The 18,655-nt window shown below is 35.0% G+C and overlaps 3 protein-coding genes across 5 annotated transcripts; 2 read left to right on the forward strand and 1 right to left on the reverse strand.

The window, feature by feature from the left end:
- Nucleotides 1-32: 32 nt before the first annotated feature.
- Nucleotides 33-4,135, reverse strand: LOC111277643 (FACT complex subunit SPT16-like). Of its 2 annotated transcripts, none has more exons than XM_089764277.1 (2): nt 3,806-4,135; nt 33-3,404 (listed from the first exon to the last, which is right to left on the reverse strand). In XM_089764277.1, the coding sequence occupies exon 2, from the start codon at nt 3,390-3,392 to the stop codon at nt 210-212; it is 3,183 nt and encodes a 1,060-aa protein (XP_089620403.1). In that variant the 5' UTR covers nt 3,393-3,404; nt 3,806-4,135; the 3' UTR covers nt 33-209. The 2 variants fall into 2 exon arrangements, with proteins under 2 accessions (XP_089620403.1, XP_089620404.1); XM_089764278.1 differs by having other exon boundaries at nt 33-3,399; nt 3,806-3,925.
- Nucleotides 4,136-10,101: 5,966 nt separating this feature from the next.
- On the forward strand, nt 10,102-13,332 carry ACLA-3 (ATP-citrate lyase A-3). 2 transcript variants are annotated; one of them, XM_089764287.1, is made up of 13 exons: nt 10,102-10,177; nt 10,343-10,454; nt 10,555-10,731; nt 10,806-10,967; nt 11,112-11,192; nt 11,397-11,448; nt 11,768-11,882; nt 11,979-12,060; nt 12,159-12,254; nt 12,422-12,523; nt 12,623-12,739; nt 12,833-12,949; nt 13,076-13,332. In XM_089764287.1, exons 2-13 carry the CDS (start codon nt 10,356-10,358, stop codon nt 13,145-13,147), a joined length of 1,272 nt encoding a protein of 423 aa, XP_089620413.1. In that variant the 5' UTR covers nt 10,102-10,177; nt 10,343-10,355; the 3' UTR covers nt 13,148-13,332. The 2 variants fall into 2 exon arrangements, with proteins under 2 accessions (XP_089620413.1, XP_022719595.1); XM_022863860.2 differs by lacking the exon at nt 10,102-10,177 and having other exon boundaries at nt 10,204-10,454.
- A 1,141-nt stretch (nt 13,333-14,473) lies between these two features.
- On the forward strand, nt 14,474-16,032 carry LOC111277415 (peroxidase 5-like). The gene is made up of 2 exons (XM_022863861.2): nt 14,474-14,804; nt 15,129-16,032. Exons 1-2 carry the CDS (start codon nt 14,598-14,600, stop codon nt 15,894-15,896), a joined length of 975 nt encoding a protein of 324 aa, XP_022719596.1. The 5' UTR covers nt 14,474-14,597; the 3' UTR covers nt 15,897-16,032.
- The last annotated feature ends 2,623 nt before the right edge of the window (nt 16,033-18,655 follow it).

Genomic DNA, 18,655 nt, shown 5'->3' on the forward strand with positions numbered 1-18,655 from the left:
TCTTGTTGATTTTACGATTTTTTAACTTAACAAAAGGAGCTAGGCAAGTGTCATTAATTAGGTTTTTAGGCAATGCATGAGCAACCTCATTGAGATATACACCGAGTCTGCAGAAATACAGCCATTGTGAATAATGCAACAAAGATAAACATTCTTCTAAAGCACCAGCTGCTACTAAACATTAAAAAAATAAGGAAATACTAGCACATCTATCGTAGCTTGGAACGTTTGGGAATGGCACTACTAGGAGGTGCTCGAGATTTCCCAAAAGCCTTCATTTTCCTTCTTCTCCTATCCTCCTCACTGTCTGATTCATTCCCTTTCTCCCTGTCTGCATTGCTTGCTTCCCTCTCCAACTCCTCCCATGTCTTCCCTTTCTCTTCTTCTGAGTCTTCCCCTGAATCTTCCTCATCTTCATCCTCAGATTCAACCAGTGACTCACTATCAGAGTCATCATCCTCTGACTCAGATTCAGACTCCATATCTGATGGCTCATAACCCTGATCTGACTCCTCTGAGTTCTCAGAATCTGAATCACTAGCCTCCAAGTTCAAAAATTCCCAACCCCCATTTTCAATGAAGCTCTGTGGATCATCAGTAATTGTCTTCAAAATCTGCCGCCAGTTTAGATTCAGCCTGCTCTCATAATACTTGAGGTCTGTAGTATCAAGCCATTCCTTGATACCATCAAGTGAGGTTGAAGGGATGGAATCAATCCTAAGTACGTCTCTCTTGAAGTCCTTAAACACAATGGTCATGTCAAAATTTTTTTGCCCAAGGCCAACTCTCTCTAGGTTCACAATCTCAATCTCACTTAAGGTGACCACAAGGAAAGGAGTCTCTACCAGCTCAACAAGACAGCTTGAAGTTGGCACAATAAAAGCCGAGGCTTTGTAGGGGACCCCATGGAAGCCAAGTTCTCTAAGAGGCTGATCAAACTCAAGATCAAGACCATTAAACTGAGGTTGCCCCCAGAGATCATTCACCCGATTCACAAAACTCTGAAAATCCATGTTGATCTTATTCTTCCTATCCCTCTCCCTTTGCTCTTCTTCAATCTCATCTGGATCATAAGCAGACCTCTTTCCCCCTCCCAATGTCTGGTATACATCCATGACCTCAACATAAAATTGCACATCCTTAGTTTTTTTGTTTCCCACCATTATGTGATTGTGCAGATGATAGTGAAGGAGAGTGATCATCTCTTTCTCTGCAGGCTGGAAGAATGCATGCTTTATGTTTCCATACATAACATCAACACGCTCATCAGCTCTAGTAGTAGAATACCGAAAACCATTAACATGAGCTTCAAGTGTTCCTGGAATCTTTCTCCCACGACCACCAAAAACAGGACGAATCCAAAGGTCAGATAACCTTATAGGCTTGAACCTATTGCCTGCAAGTTGGAGTTTTTCCTGAGTAACCAAGGTTGCCCTCTCAGCTTTCTCAGACTCCCTGGCAACAACATGCCGACGAAGCATTTTAATCTGTTGTACCACTTCACTTATGTGCCTTGGATCCTTCGATCGAAATGAGACTTCTTTTAGATAAATTGCCCCTTGATTCTTTAAAGTGTTTGAATCATGGGGACCAAAAGGAGTCCCTGGAACATTAAATATAATCCGGATAAAGCAATTTCGATTGGTATCCTGCTGGCTGGAAACTGTCCTTATAGTAGCCACATGAAAAGGGACCATACTACCATATATTGGCAAGAGCACGGCCTCATTCTTTTGGTCAATTTGAATCATAAAATCTTTTGGAGGGGGCAAGTCATTGACATTCTTATAAGCAATCAAATCAGTTGAAGTCTTCGCAATTGCTCGATTGTCTCCAGTCCCAGGTCCACCTGCAAGCCGCCTAGCTGTTTCTTCATTCTTCTGACGAGCAAGTTCTGCTTGGTGCTGCCTCCTTAACTCCTCCTTAGAGATCTCATGATTATCTGACCTGAGCACTGTCTTAGACATAAAGAGATCAGACCCATGAGTTTCAGCCCTCACAGACTTTTCTTCTTCTTCCTCATCCTCATTGAATGAGTACGCTACATCCTTAACAGCCTTGGAACTTTTTCCAGTCACCACTTCTATATTTTGCTCACCAACAATAATTGTATCAGCAAGTAACAGAGAATAAGTCCTGTTCTTTGGATTATTACTCTCACACTGCAAGTTCTGAAAACCAAGAGACACATTGAAAACCATTCCAGCTCTCATCACACGGTCATTCTTCGCATTGAGATTAAGCCCTGACTCACGGAACTCAAGACCAATTCCTGTCCCAGCAGATTTTGTTAGATTTGGGATCAAATCAGGAGCATCCTTCTCAACAACTGAAAGTGCTGCTTGATACGCATCACTGATTCTGCTCCCAGGTTTCAACATACCAATTGCAGCTTCATGGGCCTTAAGAAGCACCTCATATGCCTTGCTCTGAAGTGGAGTGGCATCAATCAAGAATGTCCTGGCAATATTTGAGCAATAACTGTTATAGCGAGCTCCAACTGCACATATGATAACACTAGCAGAATCATAGTACAGATTCTCTTCACTACTTGCAGCACTAGGTCTGAGATCAAACTCAACCCCACTTTGAAATATGGGAGGGTAACAAATATCAACGTTCTCTGGCTTGAGCTTCACTTTGGCCAGCTGTGGATTCACTATGGCTTTCTCTGTTTCATCCATCAAGGTAGCATGAGTGATTTTCTTCTCCTCATCAATTACATTCTCAAGCCTTGGAACCACAATATTGTTCATCACGTTGTAACTTAAATAAGCAGCCTTCTTCATATTCATAAGCTCTTCTTTGTCCTTCACAGCAAACAGATCAGATAATCCATTGGTCACATCAGTAAGCTGAAAGCTAGCACTTTTTAGTTTTTTAGCCCATGTCTCTAAAAGCTTTCCTCCAGGAGCCTCCCGAGCTATGTAACCAAAAAGAGGAGCATCATTTTCAGATCCCGTGTATTGTGCTCTGATGGACCGAAATATAGCATCCATCAATGCAGTTCCATCATCACTTTTTGCCTTCACATGCATCACAACATCAACCCCCACAGCCTCCTTGGCAGATTTCTTCACAACTTCAAGCAGAGAAGCCTTCTTCTGGCTACATAAAAACTGAATCAGCTTCTTTGTGAAAACCATTATTGTCTCTGGAAACTCATAACCTAGCAACCAAATGTTTAGAGCTGAAGATTTCAGGTAACGCAAATCTTCTGAAGGTGGTGAAGTTGCTACTGAAAAGACATCAGAAGAACCCCAGAGCTCAGCTTTGTGTTCATTCCAGTGCGAATACAAAGCCTTCAAACGTTTGCAGAAGTTTTCCAGATTAACAGAGTAAATACTTCCTGATCCAGGAGCTGCCCCATTTGCATTCCGATGTTCCGCCATTGAGAAGCTATTCTGAATGGCAACCAATAGTTAAAGATGAACAAAGAATAAAATTAACAGTAAAAAGGAGGGAAATGTCTAACCAACAGTTCAACATCGAAAATACTTGAGAAACTACAAAAATCAAAGAAACAAATGCAACATACCAACATTTCTCACTCTTCATGAATAAGCATTCGCCAAACTCGAATTGAAAACCAGCGATTGTAAATTGGATTAAGCTTAAGTTTCACAAATTAAAACTGGAAAACATATAAAACCAAGTTTTACATGTCTAAAATACCAATGGAAACTGTCTAACACTTCAACTCGCCATCAAATGAAACTCAAATTCAAAGGCAAAGTAGGGTTTCAAAAGGTGCCAAATACTTGATAAATACTAAAAACTGAAGGAACAGAATGAGAAAACTCACATTTAGAGCTCCGCTAACAATCTGCTTCAACTTTTAAAGCTTTGAAGGCGAATTAGAGTTCTCTTCTCAGCGGCGGGCTCAAAGCAACTAGGGTTAGGATTCGAAGAGAGCGGCCGAAATAAACGGAGTAAAAAATTTGAGGCTTGGATAACAAAATGCTCTGTAAAAGCCAAGAGAAAGGAAGATCGAGCGGCGAAGAAAAGAGAGGAAATTTGAGGGATTCTCTTGGATTTAGTAAAAATAGAAGATCAGGAAAAATGAAAATCAAAGGAAAATCCACAGGGTAAAAAGAGAGAATAGAGAAAGGGGAGGAAGGAAATGGCGTTCATTTTAGAGAAGTCTGGAGACGTCCAGCGACTTTAAGTGGCGAAGTTACGGAATTGTCTTTGGTGACGTGGATCCGTTATGAAAACCGGACGGCTTTTTAAGCTTTGTTTGGTTTGCGCTTGTTGGGGCTAACTGGAATTTCACTTTTTTTATGAACTATAGCCTAGGCGGGAGTTAATGGTGAGAGGGAAACCGATTCGATCTAAAACGACGCCGTTGATCATGCAGTTGCTGAGTTACTGTTTCTGTCAAAGAGAAAATGGGCGGGAAATAGATTCTGAGCCCTCAAATGTGGCGGGATGGAAGCAGGCTGACTGCGTTAATATTAAATTTAATAATTTATATTATATAAAATATTAAAATTTATATATTTATATTATATTTTATATGAAAATTATATGTTATAATTTATATTGATATGAAAATATAAAATATATATTTTTATTAAATTTATATATAATTATTATTAAATTTTTAAATCATATTATTTTTACGTCTTTTTTATATCATATTTTTATTAATATAATATTATCATATTATATTTTAAATTTTTAAGATTAATTAATACTTTCTATAGTTGAGATTCTTGATTTTACTTTTTGTCTCTAATAAGGAAATTTTTTATTTTTTTATAAACAAAAAAATTTATTTTAATATTAACCACTACCAGTGTATCACGATCTACATTAATTTACGATGTATTATTCGTTTTAATTTTTTTAGTCTCATGGATAATTTAATAATCAGGTTAAGTTCATTTGATTCAAAATAAATTAATGTACAGTATATAATTTCAATTTGATTTTAACTTTTTTTTTATTTTAAGTATTAGTAATATAGTTATGTGACTCTTCATCTAAATTTAAATGTTAAGGTCGACATAGCAAAATTAAAATTACCCATTGTTTTCTAATGTGCTATTCATCAATTCAATCTATAATCAAATCCCGTTAATGTTTGTTGATGATTAATTTCGTAGCCAGCTAAAAGAAAAGTGCCCAACTAAACTTTTGCAAAATTGCTGCTGTTTCTGTTTTTCTTTTTCGGCTCGTACAACTCTATAGCAGGTTTCTTGCTTACTTTGGATGTTGAAATAAAATTTCAAGTCGCTAAAAATAAATTATGAAAAGGAGTGTAAATTCTATTTGGCCAATGCGTTAGCCTAAACTTTGTTTGGTACATGAGCTTAGCTCAAATTAATTAATATTTAAGAGGTTTTTCTTTTTTAAACAAACTGTACTTCTCCTTGAGCAATTTTTATTGGTTACATAGCAATTAATTAAATAAAATATACTTGTTATGCGTATTTACTCAAGTCAACAACATTAATTTTTTAAATTGTCTGATCAATATACACTCAATTATCATGTTATTTCATTTTAAGAATTGGCTCGTCACTTTAAAAGAATAACTTGTCTAATATTTTTATTAACGTCTTATCAATACATCATTTTAAAATTAAACATTTGATTTTTAATACTTCTGTAATCATTAAATGTAATCTATAGTTACTTAAATTTGTTAAATACAGTTTGTAGTTACCTACATAAACTTTTTTTGAACTTCATGTAAATTTACTATCAATTGTTAACTTTTTCAATCAAATCTTTATCATTCATCTCATATATAAAATAAAGAAAGTTCAAATACGTAAAACTTGAGATTTAAGCATTTTTTTTTATTGTAACTTCCTCTATGTGCCTTACCTTCTTCTTCTATTTATCTTAAATATTTTATTGACTTGAGCGTAAAAACACGTTTCGAAAAAATAACTTCATCATTACGATCATCGTTCACTAGGGTTTTGATCATCGTTCACTAGGGTTTTAATCATCGACTCCCTTATCATCAGGTCACTAACTTCTTTGACCTTCGCACTGGGCAAGCTTCAACCCCCGTACATGGTCTTACAAATTTGTGAAAACCTATGTTTTGATAAACAGCCGTTCAAGCTTGGTCATTACCACCCCCTTTGTGAGAAAGCACCCATTCTCTCAAAGTTATGGGGCTATTTTGCTGAATTTTTTAGAGAGAGTTGTGTTGCACTCCTAAGTATTCTTTACTTAGCTACCTGTGTCAGTTTTAGGTACAAGTACCCTTTGACAGTGCTTTATGGTTATAGATACAAATCACCTCACCTTCAATCTCCCACCAGATTCCTCCAACTAAGACACTTATAAAAACCACCAACAATACTTTAATTATCAAGCAAAGAAATGGAAACAATATATTATTAAGAAACTAATAAATTTTTTTCATATAAAAAATAAAATCATGCCTTTTCCTATACAAAATATACACGTTTTATTTTCATTTTTCAAAATAGTATTATTTGTATTTGAAACATACCTTTTGGTTTTAGAAGTGGTTAGAAGCGAGTAAAGACCCAAAACTATACAAAAGAAATTTAATTCCATAAGGCGGTTCCATGACTTCATGAAATCCAAAGGACTATTATTTAGCATAAGATGCCATCTAGTCGACATAAAAATTAGCTTCTTGATGAATATGATGTATCTGACAAATCTAATCTCTTTGTATATAATCCCTCTGAATCAAATTAAAATGAAAATCAAATGGGAAGAAATCTCTCAAAATTTCAACATAACCACTATTGAATCTGATTTTAAAAATATAGCTCGATGACCTCTATCCCAACATAGTTGAAGAATGTAATAGATAGCCTAAAGTTTAGTTGTGAGAATATAAGTCCATCCAACACCATGCACAAAACCTCTCATCCAAACACTTATTGAGTCACAACTAATATCATTAGTCCAAGCTAAACCACAATTTACTTTACAATTATCGTCCACATTAACTTGAACATGGTTATGTGAAGGTGGTTCCCAACCAAAAAGAATCTTATGTATGTAACAAAGGTCATTACTCTTTAAAACCAGCCATGATTTTTCGACTTTTTCAAAGATGAGTAAAGCATCATTGCTAGGCCATTTATAATCATTTTAAAAGATAGAGTGATTTCTCCAATTACAAATAAGCCATTAGGAATTTTGAAGTAAATAACATTATTTTCGCAATTGAGAATTGAGAAAAATCTAAGATTGTAAGTGTACTTGGAATTAATTTTAGTTAATAAGCCTATTCCTTTGTTAAAAAAAAAAAAAAAAAAAACCCTAAAACTTACATGAAAGCTAAATAAAAAAAAAAAATCTCATCAAGAAAGTAAAAAGCAACAAAGAAACAATTCCAATTTAAAAAAAAAAAGATACTTTTAATAGGTCTTGCTTTAAGAATATCTTGTGAACATCCAATGAAAACGTCTTTGACCCCAAGCTTCAACAATCTTCAAACTACCTTAAATTTTCTCGAATTGAACAAACTTACCAACAAAAAAAAAAAAATCAAATTAAACAAAAATTATCAAGTAAATGACGTTTAAAACTAAATTAGGTATTTCAATATTATATTCACTATTCACATTCTTTCAAATATTCTGAATAACACGAGTCTAAAATACCTAAAAATCCTTATAATTTGATTTTGTAACAAAAATTTTAAAAACTTATCAAAGTATACAAAAGCGAGGAAAAAAACCATTTTTATTAAAAAAATTAAAGACAAAAATAAAATTAATTAAAATTAAAATAGGATCGTACAAAATTCTTGCTTTTTCTCTGTAAATAAGTGGTTAAAAAAGTCGGTGGAAGGGTTATAGAGAAGCTTGACGACGCAAGGCCAGAGGTTTATTAATGGTATTCCACGCCGTCGCTATTGTTATCCTGACGCAGATTATATGACTATATGGCCAAACCTAGCAGATCGGTCAAACTTAGTAGATTGGTCCATCGGTAGTTTCCTGTTCTTTGCTCTCCCTCCCTCCATCTTTCTGTTTCTCCTTGCCTTTTCATTTGTTTCTTGGATGCTGATTGTAGCTTGGTTGTTGATTCCCTTCCTTTTACGCCGCCTTTTATTTATTTCCTTGTCGTTCCCTTTCTCTTTCTTTCTTTTTTATTTTTATTTTTATTTTTTATTTTTGTTACCGTTTGTTTAAAGAAGTCCAAAAAACTTTAGTCTTTCTTTTTTCAAGAATAAAATCATCAAAACAATTAACACATATACGCAATCAGCTAATGACAAATGTCATTCACAAAACCCCTTACATAGACAGTTTTCAGGTATAAATATGTTATGAAGACCCTCCCATCTCTTTTCGAGAGGGGAATCCGTGATACATGCACTCTTGTGACATCAAAATGTTGGGTCATTTCCATATGGAAAAATTGTGAAAATTATTTATTTTGATTAAAAAATTTTATAATTTTATTTTATAAAAAATATTTCATAAATATAAGTATAAATTTTTACGATTTACATATATATTATAATATAAGTTAAAGGGTATAAAAAATCCTTAAATTATAATTAAAAAAATTATAATTAAAATTTTTTTATTACAATCAATTAACACCTTAAACATTTATTTGCATCGAAAATATAAACAATTTCTGCATATACAATTGTGGATCTTTACAAATTCTTAATATGAGATTAAAAGCATTGAAAAAATTATTCAAGTGGAGCTTTTAGACACCAATAATAGAACTTTTAACAAGACAAACATACATACTTCTGTAACATATAAACAAAATCAAAAAATAGAAAACGGAATAAAAAAGAGGAGTGCACACCAAAATTTATAAGGGCTTAAAAATCAAGGGCAGAATCATTGGTCTTTCCATCGGTCTGTTCAACAGAAGAGTCCAACCTCACCAGAGATCGTCTAAGCTAGCCCGGTAACACAGGTCATCGAAGACAACATATATATATATAATTTTATTTTTCTTGATTAGGATTATATATATATATATATATATATAGAGAGAGAGAGAGAGAGAGAGATATTAAGATCAAATTTATTATTTTATTATTAAAATTTGTCATTATATATTTTTATTGTTTTACTTTAAAAAGTTTTGACATGGGATATTAGTAAAAAAATGATTTCAAACTTTAAAAATACTGCACGTTTAATTAGAGAAATTATGATGACATTAATTTTTAACATTGTTTATGAATATTTATTCGATTTAAATTGATTTTTTTAGAATAAAATATTTGTAAATGAAATTATATAGTAATAGTAAAAATCCGTAAAATTGTAGCAGCACCAAGTGATTGAAGAGCAATGACATTTCATTTAATCGGGAGCAATAAAAACAATTCAATTTAGTAAAACACAACAAGTGATGCTTTCCTTGTCATGCATTCCACATGCTAATGCTAACACACACACACACACACACACTTTCCCCCTTCAATCAAACCTCACCTACCTTTCCTTCCCAAACTACTCTTCCTTTCTCTTGCTTTCTTTCATACTTCAAATTCAAATTACAATGTTAATTTATAATTAATAGAAAATCCAAACCCATGGGCAAACATAAACAAGTGTAGTAAGGCCCCTACCCGACCAGAACTTAATCAAAATAGTAAAAGTTATTCTCATATTTATGTTGTTAGTTGGATAGCGCGAGAAAAAAAATTAAAAATACAAAAAATTAATTTGAAATTAGAAAGTTTGGTTTAAATTTTTTTATTCAATTTAAATTAAATTTAAATATTACATCTATATTAAATTTAAATTAAATTTTATATCAAGAGATAAAAACTTAAAAAAATAAAAATTGTAAATTTTTATATTTTTATATATATTTTAAATTTTTATAAAAATAAAAAATAATAATTTTATATCAAAATTATTTAAATATATTAAAATTTTTTATTAAAATAATATATAAAAATTTAAAATTTAAAATTTTAATAAATTAAATTAAATTAAACCAATAAAATTTGTTTGTGTTTGATCTAATTAAATTTTTAAATTTTATAATATTACGTAATATTAAAAAAATTAAATATGAGAATTAAAAAAAAAAAGGGGCAGATGGAGGTAGAAGAGAAGATAATGTCTGTCCATAAAAAGCGTTAGAAGAGGTTTAGCCCCCAACGGCAACGGACAATTCACCCCGAAGTGGTTCATCTCATCTCCCAACCAACCTCCTTTCTTTGAATTGTATTAAGGTAAGGGAGTAGAGAATTTGTTTGGTGAGCCTTTTGCCTACTCTTCTTCTACTCCAAGCAAAAAGCTTCTCCCCTTCATCTTCTTCTTATGATGCTTACCACATAAATAGATAGATATAGTTGCTGAATTCGTTTGTTTCATTGTTGTTGTTGTTGTTGTCGCAGATCTTCAATCCAAATGGCTCGCAAGAAGATCAGAGAGTACGATTCCAAGAGACTTCTGAAAGAGCACCTAAAACGTCTAGCTAATATTCATCTCCAGATCTGCTCTGCCCAGGTTCCTTCTTTCTTCTCAGCGCAAAAGCTTAAATTAAGATAATCGAACTGCAATTCCTTAAATAACTTTTAAACACTAATCTGTATTTTGCTTTATTTAGGTGACACAATCCACTGATTTCACTCAGTTAACAAACCAAGAACCATGGCTTTCATCCACCAGATTGGTTGTTAAGCCAGATATGTTGTTTGGGAAACGTGGAAAGAGTGGCTTGGTTGCTCTCAATTTAGATCTTGCTCAAGTTGCTGAATTCGTCAAAGCACGCCTTGGCGTTGAGGTCACATATCTATCTTAATTTAACAATTTTCTCGTCACTCATGCATCACTTTAATTTGAATCCTTGTGTTTTAGGTTGAGATGGGTGGTTGCAAAGCTCCTATAACCACATTCATTGTTGAACCTTTTGTCCCCCATGAACAAGAGTATTACCTTTCAATAGTCTCAGAAAGGCTTGGCTCAACCATTAGCTTTTCAGAATGTGGAGGCATTGAAATTGAAGAGAACTGGGATAAGGTATTTTGTTAATCTTTTATTTTTGCCTACCTTTACCTTTGTTTTTGCTTAGCCTTTTGTTGTTTCCTCTGATTTCATTTATTCTCCATTTGTTGAATTTATAATTTAAAAAGTTGACATGTATTTTATCTGTGATTTTTGTAGGTTAAGACCATTTTCCTTTCATCTGAGAAACCTATGACCCCCGAGACGTGTGCGCCATTGATAGCTACACTCCCTTTGGAAGTGCGTTTCATTAGTATCTCTTTCTAACTTGTTTATTTCCTTCTAACTTTTGATGGCATCTCTTTGGAATTTATTCCCTTATCTTTCAGATGTATCATTGCTGATAATTTGCAACCTATTATATGTATTACTAGTTTTAGTCTCTTTTGCTGTGTTGCGTTGTCTTTATCTAGTTAGTGCTCATTCTATTTATGCATCATATAGGTTCGAGGGAAGATTGGTGTCTTCATCATGGGTGTCTTTTCTGTCTTTCAAGGTACTTACTATTCATGGTTTCAGATTTTCAGGCTCTTTGTTTCGTTCACGGAACTAAAGAAATTGCATGACTGAAAATGATGCAGTAATCCACCTGATTCTAAGTAATATCTTAAATGCCAGATTTTTAAGGGATCATAAATATTTTACATAACTGTCACTATGATCGTTGAATATCAGCATCTCTTTTCTAGGTGATTTAGGTTCCTATTTTATGGTATTCTTTGCTTTTGTCATTTATACTTAATTCATTACATTATTGTAGAGTTCTAAAACTATCTTGTGTTAGTATTTATGTTGATCTTTTCTGTTGGCCGCAGATCTTGACTTCAGCTTTCTGGAGATGAATCCATTTACGCTGGTGAATGGAGAACCATACCCACTGGATATGAGGGGAGAGCTGGATGACACTGCTGCATTCAAGAACTTCAATAAGTAAGTTTCTTTTCAGGTCAAGTTCAATAGCTATATAACTCCTCAGCATAAGTATATCTGAAGGAGAGTGTATTAAAAACAATTTTATGCATTCAGGTGGGGTAACATAGAGTTTCCTCTGCCTTTTGGAAGAGTCCTGAGCCCAACAGAAAGCTTCATTCATTCATTGGATGAAAAGGTACCTACGTGCTTGTTATAGCTCAAGTTTCAGTGTAGAATTTGTCTCCAAATGGTTGAAGGACATTTATTAATCACTATCTTTACTTAACATTGCAGACGAGTGCATCCCTGAAATTCACTGTTTTGAATCCAAAAGGGCGTATCTGGACAATGGTTGCTGGAGGTGGTGCCAGTGTCATATATGCTGATACTGTAAGTGGTATAATGGATTTGTGTTACATTTTATCTAGACAATCTTTACTTTCCGTTGACCTTATCTTTGCCTCAAGTTTGTCCATAAAATGATCTTGATAGTGATAATAGGCAGGTTAATATCATTTGATGCTATTCTAAGGACTTATTTCTGTTTATTTAACTAGGTTGGAGATTTAGGTTATGCATCAGAACTGGGCAACTATGCGGAGTATAGTGGAGCTCCAAATGAGGAGGAGGTCTTGCAATATGCAAGAGTTGTTATTGATGTAAGAAACTGTGACTGGTTTAAGCTTTCTTATAGAACTTAAGCACTTTCATCAAATTAGAGATATTCTGGAACAATTTACCCATTTAGGATGTTGCAGTGTGCCACTGCAAACCCTGATGGTCGTAAGAGAGCCCTTATCATTGGAGGTGGCATTGCTAACTTCACTGATGTTGCTGCTACTTTCAATGGCATTATTCGAGCATTGAGAGAGAAGGTATAATTTAGCTGAAGTCAAATAAATTGCAGTTCAATGGTTGAAATTCTCCTTTCATCTTTTCTGATCCTTTGTCCTCCCCCTCACTCCTAGGAAGCCAAGTTAAAAGCAGCAAGAATGCACATCTATGTTCGAAGAGGTGGACCAAACTATCAAACTGGTTTGGCAAGGATGCGTACTCTTGGAGAGGAACTGGGAGTACCACTTGAGGTATGAGATCACAGTCTGCTTTTGCGAAAAATGTTCTATATCATTTGATATCTTTAAGCAATACTGATTACTCATGAAAGAAACAGTAGTCTTTCAACTTGAGTATGTTATTCCGTTTGGTTACAGGTTTATGGGCCCGAGGCCACGATGACTGGCATATGCAAGCAGGCAATAGATTGCATTATGTCTGAAGCATAGACACAATTTGGTATTCTTTCATGAAGCCATAATCTGGCTGGGACTGTTGTAGACTGAAATAATCAAAATACAGAGTTTCTCATCCTTTTCTTCGTTCCTCGTCTTCACTCTTGAAAAATTTTGAAAGTGTTGTGCAATAAACGTGAAACATGGTTGTATGGATGTAGCATGAACTTTTGCTCCTTTATTGGTCCTTTTTTATTTTTTTGTTGGTACTTTGTTCTTTGAGCATTGAACGTTTGGATGAGAGAAAGAGAACGTTTCTAATGGTTTTGCTTCTAATCTGTTGAAAAATGTTTCAATTAAAAGGAAATGCAATCCCCAGTCTTTTGCTGATGCAAAAATGTCGGGTTTTTTATTTATTTATTTTTGTTTTGAAATTATAGGGGGCTAGAATGTTTAAGCAAGTATGAATTTCAAAGGGTGAAATGGTATAATCCTTGTAGGCGGGAGGGGTGTAGGGTAGGGTAGGTGTGGCTTTTGCAACCAGTTGTAAAAAGAGGTCCATAATTGAAGGAGGATGTTGGAAGTCATTGGATTCATTGATCCTTCCTCCGATCATGGTAACTATGAGAATTCATCACATTGTTCTTTTCCCTTTTTTTTTTTTTAACTATACAAAGGATGCGTTGTAGATTTGTAATAATATATATTATTCAACGTTCATGTCTTTTTGCTGTTCTTGATTCAAGATTTGTCCGTCCAATCTGTTGTGCTTGCCCTGTCCTGCGCTGCGCTGCCCTCCATCGGTCCTCTATAACTCTCTCGGCTAGTTCCCTCTGAATTTTTTATCGAACATGTAGACTTTTGATAGTTGTGTAAAAAGTAAGAATAAGTCTTTCTTTTCGGATAAATGCGAATTCTTAATGAAGTTATCATCACTTTTTGTCACACTTGGGGCCTGCTATTCTTTTGCTAATTTTTTGTTCCATCCATCATTATTTTGTTTGTCTTATACCATATGATGTCTCCGAAAAACACCAACAACTCAATTAAAATGAAGATTAGAAGGCAGGCAGAAGCACGAATCAAGTTGCAACATGCGAAGTCACGAAACTATTTTGAGCATTATTATATTCTTTAGTTCCCAGTTGGCACTTTTGAATTTAACAACCCCAAATGGGAAAAAAGAAGCAATACATATAGATAGAATAGAGTAAAGTTGAAACCAAGGGATGGGGCTGGCCTAACTCCTCCGTAGAAGAAAAAGACTTGTTTTACTACTTACTAGGGACCTGCTCAAGTATAGACAGCTTGTTACATCTCTCATGCCTGTGCGCGCAGCCGCAGTCAGCCATGCACGTTTTTTATTACATTTTAGCAAAACCAACACGCCATCTTCACCTTTATCCCATCTATCTATAATATAAAGGCAGCACAATAATGATCAGCTATTCTCTCCATCTTCCTAACATTTCAGTAATTCTTTTGATCTCTTTGTTAAGTGAAAATGCCAAGCTTAAAGTACTCTAGCTGTTTCATATTCTTTGTTGGTATGTTTTCAGTTTCATTAGCTACGCTTAAGGTTGGCTTCTATAAATCAACCTGTCACTCTGCAGAGTCTATTGTGAGAAAAGCTGTGGACAAGGCTGTGTCCAGGAACCCGGGTATAGCTGCTGCCCTGATTAGGATGCATTTCCATGATTGTTTTGTAAGGGTACGCTTCTCACTCCACCTTCATTGTTCTTCATAGTTAATTTCCATCATTTCAACAATCAAAAAAGGAGAAAAACGTCAGTCATATGGTCCTGGCAAGGCTCGAACTCGCGACCTTCGGCTCAGAAAACCAATGTTCTAACCCACTGAGACACGGGACCAATTCCATGTTAGAAGCCATATGTTTATTTTTTCGTGAAAATAACTAAATGGAACTGTTCCTGCTTCCCATCTTACCTTATGATTTATTACTATTAACAATACAACATTAAATGGTTTACTGTATACTGATTAATCATAATTTTCCATACTATGTATGTTCCAGGGCTGTGATGCCTCTGTCCTTTTGGATTCAACACCAGGTAGACCATCAGAGAAGGAACATCCGGCTAACAAACCAAGCTTGAGAGGCTTCGAAGTGATTGATCAAGCAAAGGCTGAAATTGAAGCAAAATGCCCTCGAACAGTTTCATGTGCAGATATCATTGCATTTGCCGCGCGTGACAGTGCCTACAAAGTTGGTGGTATTAAATATGTAGTGCCTTCAGGGCGCCGCGATGGAAGAGTTTCACTAAGAGATGAGGGCTTCGGAAACCTCCCCCCACCTTTCTTCAATGCCAAGCAACTGGAAGAAAATTTTGCACGAAAAGGCCTTAACCTTGACGAAATGGTGACACTTTCTGGGGCACATTCCATTGGTGTTTCACATTGTTCTTCTTTCTCTGATCGTTTATACTCTTTCAATGAAACTCACCTACAGGACCCTTCATTGGATCCAGAATTTGCTAGGCAAATGAGGAAAAGGTGCCCCAGACCTGGATCAAGCCATGATCCTACAGTGCCACTTGATGTTCTTACACCACACAGGCTAGATAATAAGTACTATACAGTTTTGAAGAACCATCATGGCTTGTTAACATCTGATCAAACTCTTCTAAGCAGTCGCGCCACAGCAAAAATAGTAAGGGAGAATGCAAGGCATGGTAAAGCATGGGCCAGAAAGTTTGCTGCAGCAATGATTAAGATGGGTTACATTGAAGTGCTCACAGGGTCAAAGGGTGAAATCAGGAAGAATTGCAGGTTTGTGAACTGAAAATTGTTTGTGGCCTAAGGTGGGAGAGATTATGGAGTTGTTTTATGGTTAGTTTTTTAATCATGATTTGATTACATGTTTCATTCTAATGCTGTCAAGCGTAAATTTGTTTGAAAGTCATCTTTATTCTTTCCAAGTGTAAATTTGTAAGTCTTTGGTTATATTATCATGCGTAGAAACACATGGAATAAACTAATAGTTTGTTGGACAAATGTAAACACAAGTGTTCCGACTTGAAGTTCAACTTCAACATTTGATATTCTGATTGATTGTATAAATTTAAAGGAAAGAAAGGCTTCTCTTATCATAATAAGGCTGCTTCAAGTCTCCAATAGGTGTGCAAAAGCTTGGCAAATGAGTACCAAAACGATAAGGGAAAAAAGAGAAGATGAAGAAGAAGAAGAGAAAATTTAATGCTAATAGCAGCTTTACTGTGTACAAATTTAAAAACTCGGTTGGTGTAACAGTGTGTCTATTTGAAATTTGTAAGCGTACCAGAAATTTAACTAATAGCTAATATTTCAATACTTGAGGTTAATATTAATGGTACTCGTAAATGTTTTCAAGAAGTTATTCACCGTTAACCCATACCTGTCAAAATCATATGTAACTGATTGTCCGTTGAATACGGTAACGAAATGGATTTAGGTACTAATCACTGGCCATTAGCTTATGATGGCATATTGTTAATTAGTTTTGATTGCAACTTCATATATAGCAAGTGCACAAACGATAACCTACAGAATCAGCAGATCCTGGTGCTTAATGAGATCATCTAGAACTAAATCCTGTTATGGGCCATGCCAAAAACTTTCAAAATCTTAACCATTTTGCTAAATAATCGAAAACAGAGTTTATATAATTGAGAAATTAGAAATTATATACTTAGTATAACTGGCATCAACCACCCTATTGATGAACCGCATCAACCTTCTTAAAAGTAAAATGCACGGGTAAGAATGCAATAAACAGGGAAATTTTTTTATACCGAAAAAGGAACACATGACAGAGTGACAGTGTCCAAGATTTTAAGGCTAAGCAGACCTAATAATTCCCGTTAGGTAAGGACATCATAAATACACCAGCAGCACCATAAATCCACCTTAATTACTCCAAGGATGGTGAGTACGGGTGATCTTTGGAACAATAGGACTCAATTGGTTAAAAAACAGCCATGCCATAAGAATTAGCATGCTCCAATATTGTATCAAATGATAGGCAAACATGTCTAACTTGGACTACCTCACTTCCCTTTTATTGACGAATTGAGCCACTTATACCTTCTCTTGGAGCCCTCTTAGCAGCATTAGACTCTATTAGCATCTTTGATACAAGTCAATCAATGTAAGCCGTTAAACCTTTAGAATTAGCTGCATAACAATTTCCATTAAGAAAAAAGATGCAATTTGATTGGATTTACTGTCGTTCCATGTGGGCTTATATAAGCCGTTTCAGTTGAATTGAACCTTGGCTAAAAAATGCCAATATTAATTAAATGTCTTAGCTGTATCATTTAGTGATCACAACTTAATTTTCAATGGAAGTCTACCTCTTTTTGCTGATTAAGAAATGATAGGCATACATTAATTCAATTGAAATGAAACTTTGGTGCTATAAAGATGGGCAGGATGGCTAGGATTCTCACATACTAACAAATCACAAACAGTGAGTAAGTAAGTGAGAGAGCAGGGTTTGCTATTTGCTAAGGTGCAGTTGGGAGTGGTTTCATAATGGAAAGAGTTGCAAAGATGCTGTTGATCTCAATCGTTGTCATGGTGGTCCTTGCCTCAAATGCTGAAGGAAGAAAACTCAAAGAGGAAGTTGACCACCCTCAGAACTTCCTTGGAGGCTTTGGTACAAGTGGCGGGCTCGTTCCAACCCCTGGGGGAGGTGTCGGCTTTGGTCTCGGGCCATCAGTCTTTTGTGCCTTCCCTGGGACCGGATGCGTTCGCGTCCAGCCTACTATCCCTGGTGGTACCATCGGCACTGGCACGCCACCATGATAGATATCCTGATTCCAGCTTGGTGGGTGTGGCTTCAACTTTCAAATTTTTTAGGGCGTTGAGTGAATTTCAGATATGGAGGTTTAAGCTGTTGTGCGTTTAGTTAGGTGTTTTCTAGAGTGCGTGTTTAGCATGTAGGACAATGTGTGTGTCTAATAGTAGCAACTTAATGGCCATCCTTTATGGTTGACCATTTGCCTTATCAAAACATGAAGGTTCTAGCTTCAGGTTTCGAATCTATTTCTAAGCAAATGAAGTCCATCTACAGCATGATCCATGTCTAAGCTGTTTCTGTTTTGCTCAACATATGTATGTAATGGTTGATGGTTTGTTCAAACTTTCACCCCTCTGCCCCTCTCTTCATCTCTGCCTTCCTAAAGGCTATACCTCAGTGGATTTTTGCGATAGCAGGAGAAAAAATAAGGATGGTAGAGCTAGTTTTCTGTTTCCTTCAATCAACCTGTTAACTGGACGTTCCTAATTGTAATTCAAAGGTCTATTTAGTAGTGTTAGACTGGTGCGGACAATGCTCATTGAAGCTTTCAGCGAGACAAAAAGTCTGCAAGAAATGAAAAACGATGTTTTGAAAACAAGGTTTATGATCTGAAACATGAAAGATTAGTTTATTTGGTGATCAAAATAACAAAATATTTTAAATCCTTTTACAAAGACATATCTTCATAAATCATAAGAGTAAACAACAACAACAAAAAAAAAAAAAAAAAAAAAAACTAAAATGAAAGGGTTGGAGCAAAT

Source organism: Durio zibethinus, chromosome 7 (genome assembly GCF_047325235.1).
Source record: "Durio zibethinus cultivar Kanyao isolate XHJ-2024 chromosome 7, ASM4732523v1, whole genome shotgun sequence".
In the NCBI taxonomy this organism is placed as follows: domain Eukaryota; kingdom Viridiplantae; phylum Streptophyta; class Magnoliopsida; order Malvales; family Malvaceae; genus Durio; species Durio zibethinus.